This window comes from Bombyx mandarina, chromosome 11 (genome assembly GCF_030267445.1).
Source record: "Bombyx mandarina strain Sakado chromosome 11, ASM3026744v2".
NCBI lineage: Eukaryota > Metazoa > Arthropoda > Insecta > Lepidoptera > Bombycidae > Bombyx > Bombyx mandarina.
This window is the reverse complement of record NC_143218.1, coordinates 17,671,446-17,687,235: the sequence shown is the minus strand read 5'-3', so window position 1 is coordinate 17,687,235 and position 15,790 is coordinate 17,671,446. Positions and strand designations below refer to the sequence as shown.

Sequence of the window (15,790 nt, the reverse complement as noted above, 5' to 3'; positions counted from 1 at the left end):
AGCCGTTGAGAAATTCGGAGAGTTGATACCATGGGCCAGGTTACACGTCGAACTCATCAACAAGTTCAGTGACCTGAATTATGCCTTCTCCTAGTTTTAGTACTAGAAGTGGTTGATAATACTGAGAGTGGATCTGTTGGGAGACAGTTCTCTCTTGTCAGATCGTCGTGACTCCTTACGGGGCAGGGTTTGGGCTTAGGGCAGCTCCCTCTACCCGGACTGTGGGCTCCTTGTCTCGCTTGACATGGGTGGTGTATTTGCTGGTTTTCTTTGTACTACAATAATATGCTGGCATTGTTTGTGAGGATAGAAGATGGGTCTGAGGTTGCATAGAATACTCGTATTTACGGTTTTCTGTCTTTATTGCTAATACTCTTCTTTATACTAGTGCGCGAGTCACTAATCACCTCCAGTTTTTTATTATTTATCTATACTAATATTATAAAGAGGAAATATTTGTTTGTTTGTTTGTATTGAATAGGCTCCGAAACTACTGATTTGAAAAAAAAATCACTGTTTGGAAGCTCACTATTCCCGAGTGACATAGGCTATAATCTTTCTTGAAAAACATTAGGGATCCTTACTAAAACTCCAATAATGTAACCCAAGGTGTAAAAAAAATACCTTTTTTTTTTTTTTTTTCTGGTAGAGGGCCGAACCTCCTACGAGGTCCCCGCGCAAAAGGGGCGCGCGGGGTATGTGAGACTCAACGGTCTGCATGGTGTTGTGAGCAGACCGCGGGCCCAAGGATTTTAGGACCCACCCACTAAACGACTCCCCTGCACTCTTACACCCGACGTCCGATCCCCTCCGAGGTCAGAACCCGGATGAGGTAGGGGGGCTACCACGGTCAACACTACAACCAGACGGCGCGGCTCACCCCAAGGACGCCCAGCCGACGGAGCCTTCGAGGCGAATCGAAGGCTCTAGAACGTCGGCCGTCTCGGTACGGCAGCCCGTCGGGCCGCCCAGACGGTGCCGCTGGTGTCCCGGAATACCCCGCTGGACCAGAACCAGCCTGCCGGGTCGGGACGCGATACACCGTCGACCGGTCGCTCTATTCACTCCACGGCAGCGCGCTAGAGTGCTGGTAGCGCGCCGCGCGGCCTCACCTTAGGTCGCCCCTTGACCTTCACCGGGGGGAGGCCGCCACCTACAGGGGCCGGGACGTACGGGCGTATTCCCGCCTCCGGCCCCCGGCTCGACGGCGACGGATCGGTGCGGAAAGGGAAGAGCTCTCCCTCTCTCGCTCCGCCGCCTCCTTCTGCGAGATGGTGGACTCGCAGAAGTCGAGCATCGCCTTCCAGGACGCGTCGCTGCCGAGCGAGAGGTCCTCTCCTATGACCGCGACGAGGGCGGCGCGTTGCTCGTCGAATCCAGAGCAACGCGCCAATGTATGTTCCGCTGTGTCTTCCTCGTCGCGGTCCACGTAGTGGTGGCACTGCGCCGTCGGTTCCCTTCCGGCTATCTTATGCAAGTACCGGCCGAAACATCCGTGGCCGGTAAGCATTTGTGTCAGCCGGAAGGTGAGGCATCCGCGGTCGCGGCCCACCCAGTCCGCGAGAACCGGGCGGACCGCCTCGACGGTACGGATGCCGGCCGACGGGTCCGCCAAGCGGCGAGACCACGCCTCCAGCACGGACCGCCGAGATTGGAGCCTCCGCGCTCGAACTACTCCTTCGCCGGGGCGCCCTTCCCCCCTAGAGCGAAGGTCGCTACACCACCGGTAATCGGCAGCGAGCGCCTCCGCCTCCAGGTCCCAGGGTGGCGTCCCGGCGAGCAAGCACACCGCCTCGAATGAGACGGTGCGGTATCCTCGGATCGCCTTGACCGCAATCGCGCGCTGCGGACGTCGCAGCGCCGCGACGTTCTTATACCTAAGATATTCTTTACATCCCTGCGTGCTCTGCGAAAACTATTGATGATAGAATAAAATAATGTACTACGACTTTGTAGAACACATTATTATTTACAAAAAGCGTCGGGCAGCATATGTATAACTATTATAGTTATGCCGCAATTAGTGTTCTTTTATTTAAAAAAATAAAACAACGTCAAATATCGTTGAAATTTTTGTTAAAGACTCGAGCGGAGCCGGAGCGGGCCGCTATTTTGTATAAAAAGAGAGAGAGAGAAAGAAAGAGTTCTCTAATCAGCAATCGCTTTTATAGATTTCTTCCTACTCTTTTCCTCTCTCTATTCCAGCTGCAACTCGTCCCTCTTTCGTACAGTGTTGGTAACTACACCGCATCACATTTCCAGCGTCCACACCTCATTGACAATATCCTTAATATATTTCGAACGGTTTTGAACATTAACATTATTAATTAATTAATTAATTAAACAAAGGAACGGCGGTCTAAAGTAATGAAAATGTTTATCTCTTACAAAATAAAGTTACGTTGGCCTAATGTGGATGATTCGGTTTTTCTGTATCGACTCGATGTGTTTAAATCCCTTAACAGATATCAATACCGTTTTCTTTAAAGTTTTCCGCAGTAACATTCCGCAGCTTAAAGTATTACTATAATTTTACATGCAAACTTTTTTTTATTAGTTAATTTAGCAGAGCACAGTGCTGTTTAACTTAGATATTGACTTTGAGGAAAGGGCCTTTGAATGGACCTCACTACAGAATGGAGATGCTAGGTCGGGGTTACAATTAATTATTCACTTTGTTACGATACAGCTCTTTTTATCTAATTGGTCTCATCTTATCCCTTTATCATTAAATCATAAGCCACTGGAATAGAACGCTTTCTTATGCGCTATTCTTTTTGCGGATTGGATTTTTGTTACACGATATTATTCCTTCACCGAGGAAATTAATCGTGTACATATGTTAAGGACGTATATATTTCAATAGAAAAATTGGAACTTAGCTGCGGGATTCGATGACCGGTGCATCGCTAGATACGAAGGCACCGGACGTCTTATCCTTTAGGCCACGACGACTCGCGTTGCTGAAGTAACTCTGCAATCGTGACCACTCAGCATCAGATGGACCTTATGCTAGTCTACCAACAAACACAATGAAAATAGTCAACTGCCCGCTTATGCGAGATAATTTTGGCTACGTTTTAGTATCACACTGAAATTAACTCCATTTTGTTTCGCAAGTGTTTTGAAATTTTCTTCAAACAAGAGCTGATGAGTAAATTTCGAAGTTGTCGTGGCCTAAAAGATAAGACGTCCGGTGCATACGTGTTGAGCGATGCACCGGTGTTCGAATCTCAGGCGGGTACCAATTTTTCTATTGAAATAGGTACTCAACGAATGTTCACGATTGACTTCCACGGTGAAGGAATAACATCGTGTAATAAAAATCAAACCCGCAAAATTATAATTTGCGTAATTACTGATGGTAGGACCTCTTGTGAATCCGCGTAGGTAGGTAGCACCACCCTGCCTATTTATGCCGTGAAGCAGTAATGCGTTTCGGTTTGAAGGGTGGGGCAGCCGTTGTAACTATACTGAGACCTTAGAACTTATATCTCAAGGTGGGTGGCGCATTTACGTTGTAGATGTCTATGGGCTCCAGTAACCACTTAACACTAGGTGGGCTGTGAGATCGTCCACCCAACAATGCAATAAAAATAAAAAAAATAAAAACTGTAGACAGTTCGGCATATCGGGGGTAATACAACAAACAACAATGTTCATGAAATTTATAAAAGATTAATTTCATTCTTCTGTCGGTAATATCAACAACACTCCGAAATCGGGTCAGACAGCTTAATCGAAGTCAACAATATCTCGCTCGTAAACTTTGATTCCATATTGAGCTTTCAATATATACTTTGTAACAAAGAAATTCATTCGACGTTTGTTTGAAAAACGATTTGTATTGTTTAACTTTTCTCATACGAGTGAGTTCGTTTTTGAAGCTGTTTATGGATCGAGAGACAAACAAATTATTTATTTTCATATCTTGGGTAAATATTTGTTTTCATGCTGTCTTTCTGATGGTGAGGCGTATTGAGGGGTGAGGTGAAGCGTCCATATGTGCGTGGCGGTAATCATCTTATGATAATCACTTCAAACTAGGTGGGTAATGAGCTTTTTTTTATGATTGCGTGGTTACTGGTGGCCCGAAGGCCTTTCCAGTTTCAGCAAAGGCTCAGCCAGGAGGGGTGGGATTTGCTAACAACTGCCCGAGCGCCTCCAAAGGAGACCTAAGAACTCAAGGGTAATTGCTTCGCGAATGAATCTACTACCGGATCGGAATCGCGACCTGCTGAGAAGATCCGGCGAGAGACTCGGCGGGCTGATGCATGGGTTAGGTTGCACGTCGACCTTTTTGTCGAGTTCGACGAGTACGGTTACCGGGGTCCCTAAGCCTGCTCCTAATATTAGAGCTGAAGGCGTCTAATGCAAAGGTTATTGGATCTGATGTAAGGGCTGTCTAGGGCGTCGACGGTGACTGGCTCCTGCATGATCAGGATTCGGGGAGTAGTCAGCGGTGGCAACGATAAGGCGATTATCATGACTATGGATAATGAACTCTTTCCTGTACAACCACACAACAGCAACACAACGACAACAAAACATTACCACAATATACGAACAAATATACCGACTCACGTACAATCCGTACGCTTTTATTTCTGAAAATATTAATGAAACGAAATGACTTTTTGTATCTATACTAATATTATAAAGCTGAAGAGTTTGTTTGTTTGAACGCGCTAATCTCAGGAACTACTGGTCCGGTTTGAAAAATTATTTCAGTGTTAGATAACCCATTTATTGAGGAAGGCTATAGGCTATATAACATCACGGTAAGACCAATAAAAGTGGAGTACCAATAAATAATGTTTCAAAATAGGGGTTTAAATAGCTCCATAGCACTCTATAATTCCAAAATGTTTTCACTTTCTACGTAAATGAAGTGGGGGGTAAAACTAAGCATTATGCCAAAGTAATTATTCCACGCGGACGGAGTCGCGGGCAAAAGCTAGTTTAAATATAATTGGGAACGTCGGAAAATGAAGTAAAGTCAATTGATCATCGTCGGACAGGAAATCGCAATTTTTTTCCACAATCTGATCCGAACAACCATTCCCGAATGTTCAAATTCATTAGAACTTCAACGATAAATAAAACGAACCGAAATATTTGATACAGCATTGGGAATTTTATTTTAAAAAATTCAATGTAACTTTTCGGTTGTAATATATTGGTTTTTGACAGAGATGAAACATGAGAATGAATTTAATGGCTTCATTTCGATTGTTTTTAATTAGTGTAATACTTTAATAATATTACTTGAACCACTTTTAGTTATTCAACTTAAATCTCTGTTTTGATATATTTAAAGGCTATTTATATTATTCACAGTGCGCTCTAGTTTCACTAATAATTAACATGGTATTTCTATCTCGATAATTATCAAGTGGCAGATATCGGTTTATACCTAGCTGTATCTTTAAAAAATGGACATGTACAATCATATTCTAATCGTCATACTCGAGTTTTATTTCATAAACTTTTAATTATAAATAATTCACGGATTTTCCCATTAAAATATAAGGCTTAATTGAATTTAAGACTTTTACAGCTATTTGTGTATAAGTCGAACTTCACATTTGTGAATGTTTTAATTATTATTTTTATTGCTTAGATTGATGGACGAGCTCACAGCCCACCTGGTGTTAAGTGGTTACTGGAGCCCATAGACATCTTCAACGTAAATGCGCCACCCACCTCGAGATATAAGTTCTAAGATCTCAGTATAGTTACAACGGCTATCCCACCCTTCGAACCGAAACGCATTACTGCTTCACGGCGGAAATAGGCGGGGTGGTGTTACCTACCCGTGCGGACTCCCAAGAGGTCCTACCACCAGTGATTACGCAAATTATAATTTTTGCGTGTTTGATTTTTATTACACGATGTTATTCCTTCACCGTGGAAGTCAATCGTGAACATTTGTTGAGTACGTATTTCATTAGAAAAATTGGTACCCGCCTGCGGGATTCGAACACCGGTGCATCGTTACATACGAATGCACCGGACGTCTTATCCTTTAGGCCACAACGACTTGATAGAATTTATCAATAGTTCAAATTTTTCAATGATACAATCAATTAATGTTCAATTTGTTGTTCACAGAAGAGGAGGGAACGGAATTGGAACTAGAGGCATTATACAGAAGATACTGTGTCCGACTTAAACATGCGCTATTTGTGTCAGCACTGTGTGTTACGTTAGCGTGTTGCGTCACATTGCTGACGATCGTCTGCATTCAGCATTCACAAGTAAGTAGTCCTTTAACTCCCTTACTTTTCAAAGTTTTTATTACCAACTAGCTTACCCGGCAAACTTCGTAGTGCCTCAATCGATAAATAAAAGACCTAAACTTTTGTATAAAATAAACTTAAAAAAAAAACAAAAGGAATCCGTCTAACGGGGGACACGTCAAAGGAAAAACAAAATTGTTATTTTTATTTAATTTTGAGCATTTTCATATTTATCTACCTTTTAAACCTTCTCTGGACTTCCACAAATAATTTAAGACCAAAATTAGCCAAATCGGTCCAGCCGTTCTCGAGTTTTAGCGAGACTAACGAACAGCAATTCATTTTTATATAATAGATAGATGATAGATGATATAACAATAATATCAGGACTACAATGCAGACACACCACCTCAGTAGCGAAGATCAGTTTCGCGAAAACTTATTGCCCGAGTAAATACACTAAAATACACGTCGCTGTCCCGAAATACATGTAGCATTGTCTTAAATTTTATTCAGTAACAGACCTAATGTTGTTACTGCGGGATTTCTATCCTTAATTAGTCAAAGCACGAGGCTCCGGAGGCGAGGAGGATCTTCATTGTGGTCGCACAGCGGTCGGTTACAACGCTTAAATAAATATTCTTGTTTAATTTACTAATTCACGTTGGCAATTATGTTGTGTTTTTATTTTATTAACGTTAACGTGTTAACGAAGTCTAACTCCGAAACGATCTTTTGTGACCAGAGGCGGTGGACATCACAACTTTAATACCATACACCACTTTGAGACATGAGACTTTTTTTTTTTTTTTCCTACCTAAACTGATAGCCTTGAGAGGCTATTCCAACGTAACCTTAACTAGTAGGTGAGCTCACGGGGCTCAAACCTGACGACGTTGCTAACACGAACCCTAGCAAGAAGATTTGAAGATTTGTAGATTCGCAGAATCTACCACCGGATCGGAAACGCGACCCACTAAGAAGATACGGCGAGAAATTCAGTGGGCTGTGTCTGAGGGTTAATTTGCTCGTCGAGCCCTTCGTCGCAAGCGACGGGTTCGACTAGAACGGTGACCGGTGCTTGAAGTACCTAAAAGCACCGTCAGTGGATCGGGATGATCCGAAATGACGTGTTTTGGGCGACGTCGACTGCTTTCCATTCTTTCCGCAGGATCGGGAATGTAGTTACCGGCGGCCACGATGAGAGGGTTCTCGTGTCGTGCCGCCTAATCGATTAGACTAAGTCTCAAATGTACCGGAATAAACGTACAAAGCCGCCATCTTCAGACGCGACGTCGCAATCTCCTGCTTACAGTTATTTGAGTGGAGTAAAAGTTTTCTTTTATTACATGTAAAGAAAACCATTTCGTGGCTGATCGGATCTGATCGGAACTGAATTTGTAGTAATTGTTGTATTTTCTTCGGTTTTCGCGACCCGTAGAGTCAAAGCTGTTGTATGAGCTCAATGTTTAAATGTCTATGATATAATGTAACTAAACAAGCGAAATTAAACCGTAATAGTAGGTTTGATGATCGCAGAAATTCCTTTTAACACGAATTCATGAACAGATTGTTTTGTTTTTTGCTTTCTTACCTTAGAATCTAGAGGTATCTTGTTTTCCAAATCTTCTCCCCGAGGACAGACCTATTCACATCTCACAGACCTCTAAAAACAAAGCAAGAGTAACTGCTGTAAATATGTTGATTTGACTTAAATTGGTGGTTGCTAAATTTTTATATGATTTTTGGTGCTGATTCTTAGTGCACTTTTGCGACAGAAGTCGTAACTACCTACACTATTGTTTAAGGAGTTCTTACCACGATTTTCACATTTAATGATTTGTCTAGTTCCCAAAATCGTAATGTTTGGATTGTGGTTGTTTTGTGGGACTCTCAACTCAACCTCCACTTGTAGTCTCTTTCTGTGTCTTTGTTTAGATACACAAAAGTTTTAATCACACACAAGTACACAAGGGTTTTGCAGAAATATGTTGAGGGTAAAGGCGTCAACTCCTTTGACTACAATCCCGACAACTCCATCCTTGTTTTTAATTTACAATTTGCATTTTTACCTTGTTGCGGGTTCAACACATAGCTCGGGCATGTTGTGAAATCCGCCTTTAGATAAACACTATTTAAAAAGAAGAAAAAAAAGTAAACAATGGATACAAATTTCAGATACTTTTAAACTTCAATCTAGAGTTGAACGGTCGCTTAATTCTTTTGTACATATGAGAACGGTCAATTCGTTCCTTGTCGTCTGGTTCGTGTCCGTCTTTTAGGAAGTCAAAAAAAGTACAGCCTGCTACTAGTCACGTCCGTACTCGTTCCATTTCTCTCTTTATTTTTGAATTCTTGTCAAATGTCTGTCTTAGTCTGTGTCTAGTCGTTGTAGGTCTTATGTCCTGTCAAAGAGGTTGCAGGCCACGACAAGAGTAATCAAGATTTCTATGAACGTCAAAAATGAGCACAAAATAAGAATCAAACCGAAGTCTACCTTTCTTTCCCGTTGTACGGTGGTATGATTAATATCTTTGGGCTCCAGTAAGCACTTAGCATTGAGAGGGGCGTTCATCCACCAAAAAATATGTCCAAGAATTTTTTTCGTTATATTTTCAGCTGTAGGGAAACATTGCGAATTAGGAGCGCAGGAATTGTGTGCGACGCTAGAAATGTTCAACCCATGTATATAATATTACGAGTATATAGTTTAAGTTGGCATTAACGCTTCGAAGCGCGGAACTTACATTATAAAGACAAATATAAAATCTATTTAGTCGCCACTTTAAAAATAAATAGACAATTCAAGGAAAATATGAGCTCTTTCCTCTTAGTGGTAGACATTATAAATGGTGTGTAGTGTTTTGTGAGATCCTATGCACTTAACACCAGGTTTCTTTTTTTTAAAGTTATTTTATGACCTGGTAACGAAGACCTTTAAGTTATTTCAATTAATATTCTTATTTTTATAAAAATGATAATATGGAGTGAAATGAAATGAAGATGATTAATTTGAGACATTAATCAACTGGGATGAATTGATGAAATTCCACATTTGTGCACTGTCACAGATATTAAACAGTTAATAAACCACGGCTATTACACATTTAAACCTGAAGAAACACTAAATAGACAAAATAAAACAAATCACACAACTTCACTCCTCGCGTTCCCGCCAAAAAGTCCTCTTAACACCAGGTGTTACTGGACCACCAATATTACCTATAATAATAAAAAAATCTAAATAACATTGCTTCCCACTTCTTCTTCTGAGTCGGTCTCTTCATTGCTGAAGGTCGTGTCTAATTTGAAATGTGGACCACTCGATGCACATTGCTTCCCCACGTCTTCCTGTCCTCGGCGGTCTTTATAGCCTCGGTTATTGGCAGGCCGGTCAGCGTCTTTACCAGATCAGATCAGCAGGTAAGTGAGCATCCGCGTGATCTTCTCTCGTCAACCTGACCAACTATCATCAGCTTCTCTAAATTATCGGGGTCTCTACGAGCGATGTTCCCATCATGTTTCCCACATAAAAAGATGATTAACGCTAGAAGTGATGTTAGAAAAATTGAATCAACGATTTCAAACATCATATTGTTAGAATACTACCTGGAGAGGTCACGTTCGAGTGCTACAACCGCCATTGTACGTCTGAGAGTATCGTTATCGTTGCAACTTGAAAAATTGAGAGATTTCGTTAGATTTCGATAGATTTCTTTTAATTTTTTTATTGCTTAGATGGGTGGACGAGTTCACAGCCCACCTGGTGTTAAGTGGTTACTGGAGCCCATAGACATCTACAAAGTAAATGCGCCATCCACTTTGAGATATAAGTTCTAAGGTCTCAGTATAGTTACAACGGCTGCCCCACCCTTCAAACCGAAACGCATTACTGCTTCACCGTAGAAGTAGGGGCAGGGTGGTGGTAACTACCCGTGCGGACTTACAAGAGGTCCTACCACCAGTAAATTCAGATTTCGTGCAGTATCTAAAGTAGATAAACATTATTTCGCATAATTACATGGCAATGACCAGAAAACGAACAGAAAACATTTTATTGTTATAGTTTGGAAGCTAGAAAACGAGGTCATTAAATTGGATTAAGAAGAAGCAACGTTATTTTTTAAGCTTAAGGACTTTTTTCGTTTACAATCAATCCTCATAAGAACACCCCCTGTATAATTCATTCGTCTATTCATTAACGAATTTACCAAGACACCGACTTTCGTTTTGTTTCGTTCGTTTGAATTGCTTTGATCGGCAATTATAATTCGTCTTTGTGAGTTTTACATTAATTGGTTTTTTGTAGAACGTCCAAAATAATTGTAGGTTTTTATATTATTTAGTTTCTGTTTGTAGCTCCAGTGTTAGCTTCGATGTTATCTTAGAAGTTAAGCAAGAAGATTGTTCCAAAGAAATCTATGTTTTTCTTAAATGAACTCTTTTTTTTTTCTAGAATATTGATCGATTCGTCGTTTTTCTACTGGATTTAGTCAAGTGTGTGTGTCAAAACACATGACCTGCGCTGGCAAGAAAATGGCCTACGCTCGGTGTTGTGATTCGAATCTGGTAAAGCTCAATCCTATTAGCGCTGCTTTACCGAAGCCTATTTTACCTTCCGAACTGATTGCACGCGCAATTTTATTTCAAAATGTCAGATTGTCAGATCTAAGTTCAATTTACGGACGGACTCAGACAATATCTTTGGTAATGGTGCTTTGGGTGTATTCGTCTTGTCATTATTACTAGCTAGGGCATCTTGTAAACTCGCACGGGTAGATATCACGAGCCCGCCTATATCTGCTGCGAAGCAGTAATGCAGTCCGGTTTTAAGGGCGGGATAACTGTTATATATTGCGATCTCTGTGGGCTTGAGTGGTAACTTAACATAAGGGTGGGTCGTGCGATATTCATATACATAAAAATGCTGTCTCGAGATCGGTGAAATTTTTGTTTATTATAATTTACTGGTCGTGTGACTCTTGTGAGTCTGCGCGGGTAAGTACCACTGCCCTGCCTATTTCCGCCGTGAAGCAGTAATGCGTTTCGGTTTGAAGGGTGGGGCAGCCGTTGAAACTATACTGAGATCTTAGAACTTTTATCTCAAGGTGGGTGGTGCATTTACGTTGTAGATGTCTATGGGCTCCAGTAACCACTTAACACCAAGTGGGCTGTGAGCACGTCCACCCATCTAAGCAATAATTTTTTTTTTTACGATATTCACGATCGACTTACCCAATGAAACATTATTTTTTCAGTCATTGAGGGTAGGCCGTGCTTAGAGCCCAAATATAGAGGTGCCATCGTGCATCATATTTCTGCGCAAAGCTATTATCTCTTCTTGTGTCCTTTTAACATCGATTAGTTTCTAACCACTTTACTCGATACGTTCGTAGCACGATATTCGTGTAGTGTACACTGAGACTGGGTGCATCAGATATTGCATTAACTGTTCTCCCGAGGCAAGGCTTATTCGATTAGGGGTCAGTCGATTAGCTCTAGACGCTTCGAAGATCTCATTTGGTAGCCTTAATTTACGTTGGAACTAAGTAGCTTCAAGTAGATACTTCTCCGTGTCTGTGGTGATCATGGATTTGTTAGAGTGTTTAACAGCTTAAAATTGTTATTTACTCTAAGTAGAAACTATACAAAAACACTTTAATCAAAATTAAAACAACTTTTATGGTTTTAGCTTGCGTATGTGTTGTATTAGGGTGTATGTTTGTTGTAGTGGGTAATCACGGATATCTATACTAATATTATAAAGCTGAAGAGTTTGTTTGTTTGAACGCGCTAATCTCAGGAGCTACTGGTCCGATTTGAAAAATTCTTTCAGTGTTAGATAGCTCATTTATTGAGGAAGGCTATAGGCACATAACATCAATAAGGCTATAACATCACGGCAAGGCCAATACAAGTGGAGCACCAATAAAGAATGTTTCAAAATAGTGGTTCAAAAAGCTCCTTAACATTCTATAATTCAAAAATATTTTCTACGTAAATGAAGTGGGGATAAAATATAGCGTTATGCCAAAGTAACTATTCCACGCGGACGGAGTCGCGGGCAAAAGCTAGTATATGAATATAGTCGTCTGTAATTAATAGCCAATTACAAGTTTTTTTTTTTATTTTTTTTTATTGCTTAGATGGGTGAACGAACTCACAGCCCACCTGATGTTAAGTGGTTACAGGAGCCCATGGACATCTACAATGTAAATGCGCCACCCACTTTGAGATATAAGTTCTAAGATCTCAGTATAGTTACAACGGCTGCCCCATCCTTCAAACCGAAACGCATCACTGCTTCACGGCAGAAATAGGCGGGGCGGTGGTACCTAGCCGCGCGGACTCACAAGCGGTCCTACCACCAGTAATTTACACAAGGAGGCCTGTGATATAAAAAAAAAGATATGTTCGAGCTTTAGGAGCTAATGGAAGTAAGTGTACGTATTGTTCTTGTCTCCCTTGTGTTTTCACTAGCCGTAACACAGGATAAAATCCTACGAGTAGCTTCCGGTTGTTTTGCGTGAAACGTTTATTTCTTAAGTAATTCTACATCTTTCGGTATACAGTGAGTGGCCTTCTCTCGCGGAATTCCCTCGGATCCTTTTCAGGGTTGCACAACACATCGGGGACATGATTTATCTATCGTTTCTATGTTGTTATGTTCAATGTTACGTCATATTCGCTACGTTGTTGTCGGGAAGAAATATGATACGTATGTCTCTCAAGTGAATACAGTATTCTAGAACAAAAATGTGCGGGTAAATTCATCGTGTAAATTCTGATTAATGTCTGTGAATTTATAAAGGCATGAAAACGTTTTGGTAATATAAAATTAGATTGCCATACTAAAGGAATACTAAAATACTAATTTTTTTACACTCTCCCCATCAATATATGCTCTATATATCTATATACTTATTACATATATATGCAGATAGAACGCGTAGGTAAAGGGTAGGAAGGGCCCCGTTCCTTCTCAGCAAGATAGCAGAAAGTGGTAAATCTCTACAAATTTTTAGATTAAAAAAAGTCAAAAAACGTTTAGGAAAAAAAAATTAAGCGACTATCACCTGACTCTCGTACTATTTTTTTTTTATTGCCCTTGTAGGCATACGAGCATACGGTCCACCCGATAGTGAGTTACCGTCGCCCATGGACTTCAGCAATGCCAGGGGCAGAGCCAAGCCGCTGCCTACCGCTTAATACTATACATAGATAAATTGGATGAAAGTTACTACGATTTAGCTAGGTATCTACGGTACCCTAAAAACTATTTTCGCCTACTATACCCCGAGAAAGTAAGCCGGAAACGGTTGTAAAGGGGCTAGTAAATTAATAGTGGGATGTAAAAACAAAGCAAACTTAATGTCATTCCCACTGTATGTATTTTATTCGAAACTTGAGGTTCAGCTTTCCTTCTATATGACCACTAAGAGAACTTAGCTCTTAACATTTAGGTAAACACGATGTAGAATGTCGTATGAGTAAGACATACAGTTGGCTTTTAGAGTAGAAGACATTGATCGGTCAAACTTGTCCTAGAATTGTCTAATTACTCGCCTGCTCTCTGCAGATTCTTCGAAATTTGATATTGAGATTTTCCTTCTGAGATGCAATTCATGACATCCCTACACTTTACGATAAAAAAAAATTAAATTCGGCCGTGAAAATATTTATCTTCGAAATTAAATATAACATAACACTTTATTTGACACCATAATATGTACAGAGTATTTTTTTTTTTTCATATAAAACAAATAATAGTCGGTGACATAAATTGGCGACCTTATCGCTGAAAGCGATCTCTTCCAGGTAACCTTGCAGGGAGAGGAATAAGCGAACTGGACGGTGCTATATCTTAATAAGCTTACATAAAAATATATACTTACATACATATGTGAAAAATAAATACAGTATAAGATAGACTTACATACGATTAAATACAACTAAATATGCAAGTAAATACAAAATAAGTAGCAACTTGTACAGTTATATTGTAGGAGCCATATTATTCTGCAAGGTAGTGCGATTTTTATCTGAACTTGAAAATTTCCGACGAGGACGATTGTTTGATGCATAAGGGTAGTGCATTCCATAAACGGACTGCTTCAACCGTTAAGGTATTTAAAACTAACGGCAGAAGTAGCCAGGATGCTGTCACATATTCTAGCTATAGCTAATCATTTCTTGCCGAACCTTCTGCCGGACCACCTGCGTGGTTGCCGTGACTAAATTGTTGACGTGAATAAATTACACTACTAACGTGGTAGTTGGTATAAAGTCAGCGCAGAAGAGTCATTTAACGCTATATATGTACCGATATATGACTCTTCTGCACTGCCTTTACGACCGACCCTTATACGAGACAGAGCCCGGAGAGGTATGGCGGATTAGTGCAGTCAAGGGTCCTACAAAACAATAATATAAAATACAATGCTTGTGAGAAATATAATTTGTCCAACCTCTGTGAGAATATGAGAGGTCAGAAACAATTTAACTTCCATAATATCTGAACCTTTAATGCCAACTCGCGTACATAACCAAGGCAAATTGTATAACATATGTTACACCTATTGAGAACGCTTAAACTTAAAACTGGTTGTAGGTAAAACTTACAATTGCATTCGCTTTGTAGTAAGGAAGTTTTTGAAACTTTTCGAAATTGTATGTCCTAATTATTCGAGTTACAAAATAACAGGATTCCGAATTTACTTTTACGTCACTAGTGAAAATTTAAATTAATATTATTTGGCTGACCTAATATTGATGCACTCCAACCCTGGGACCGGTGACCCAGTGATCAGTGGGAGAACGGACACCCAAACAAAAAAAAAGGGTGCGTGTACTTACGTACGCGCGTAAGAAGTTATATTTTATTTTTATTAAATTTATTTCTTTTTTTTTTATTTAAATTTTAATCAATTTGAAAAAAAAATCGATTAAGCAACATCCTCAAACACGCATATTGGACATCCCTTTTCTTGACATCGTATAAATTCGGTAATTCTCGGTACGGTTCGGAAAGTTCACCTGTGGCTATTTTCAGACTCGCCAAGCTACGTCGGTCGTATTGTAATGAGCGATTTAGTGGGCAACTTCATTCTGTTAATTTTGTGTCACGGTGCGCGCGCATCGTAAAATTTCACTCTCATAAATTTTTCATAACGAGCTTAAAGAAGTATAACTTCAAAATAATTAAATGATGAAATGAAGATCAGTGTGGCGGTTAAGAAATTTCAAAACACTTTTGTTTTCTTGTTACAGGAACTGTCAACTCAAGTGAAGGCCATCACGACTCTCTCGGTCATAACCTTCGTGCTCACTATAGTTCTGTGCTTGGAGTTGCTGCCGGCTGCAGCAGAGTGTGAGACCTTGGCGCTATCAGGCTCGTTACTTGTGACGGTATGCCTTGGGGCTGGTACTCTTGTAGCAACCAATCACGCACCGCTGCCTCTCTTTGCTTTGATTTTGGTAAGTATTAGTTTTGGTAAGTAAATATTTTCTATTGCCTTGCAGGTAGACGAGTATACGGCCCACCTGAT

General features: G+C 40.5%; 1 protein-coding gene across 4 annotated transcripts in view; it reads left to right on the top strand.

The window, feature by feature from the left end:
- Positions 1-15,790, top strand: part of LOC114243277 (adenylate cyclase type 2) — a 236,454-nt gene that overhangs the window by 65,795 nt on the left and 154,869 nt on the right. For 2 of the 4 annotated variants that reach the window (XM_089731129.1, XM_089731131.1), the window contains exons 2-3: positions 6,115-6,260; positions 15,513-15,719. In XM_089731129.1, coding sequence (XP_089587255.1) covers positions 6,115-6,260; positions 15,513-15,719 — 353 coding nt within the window. The remainder of the gene's footprint in view (positions 1-6,114; positions 6,261-15,512; positions 15,720-15,790) is intronic. The other 2 variants (XM_089731130.1, XM_089731132.1) reach the window with 1 other exon arrangement.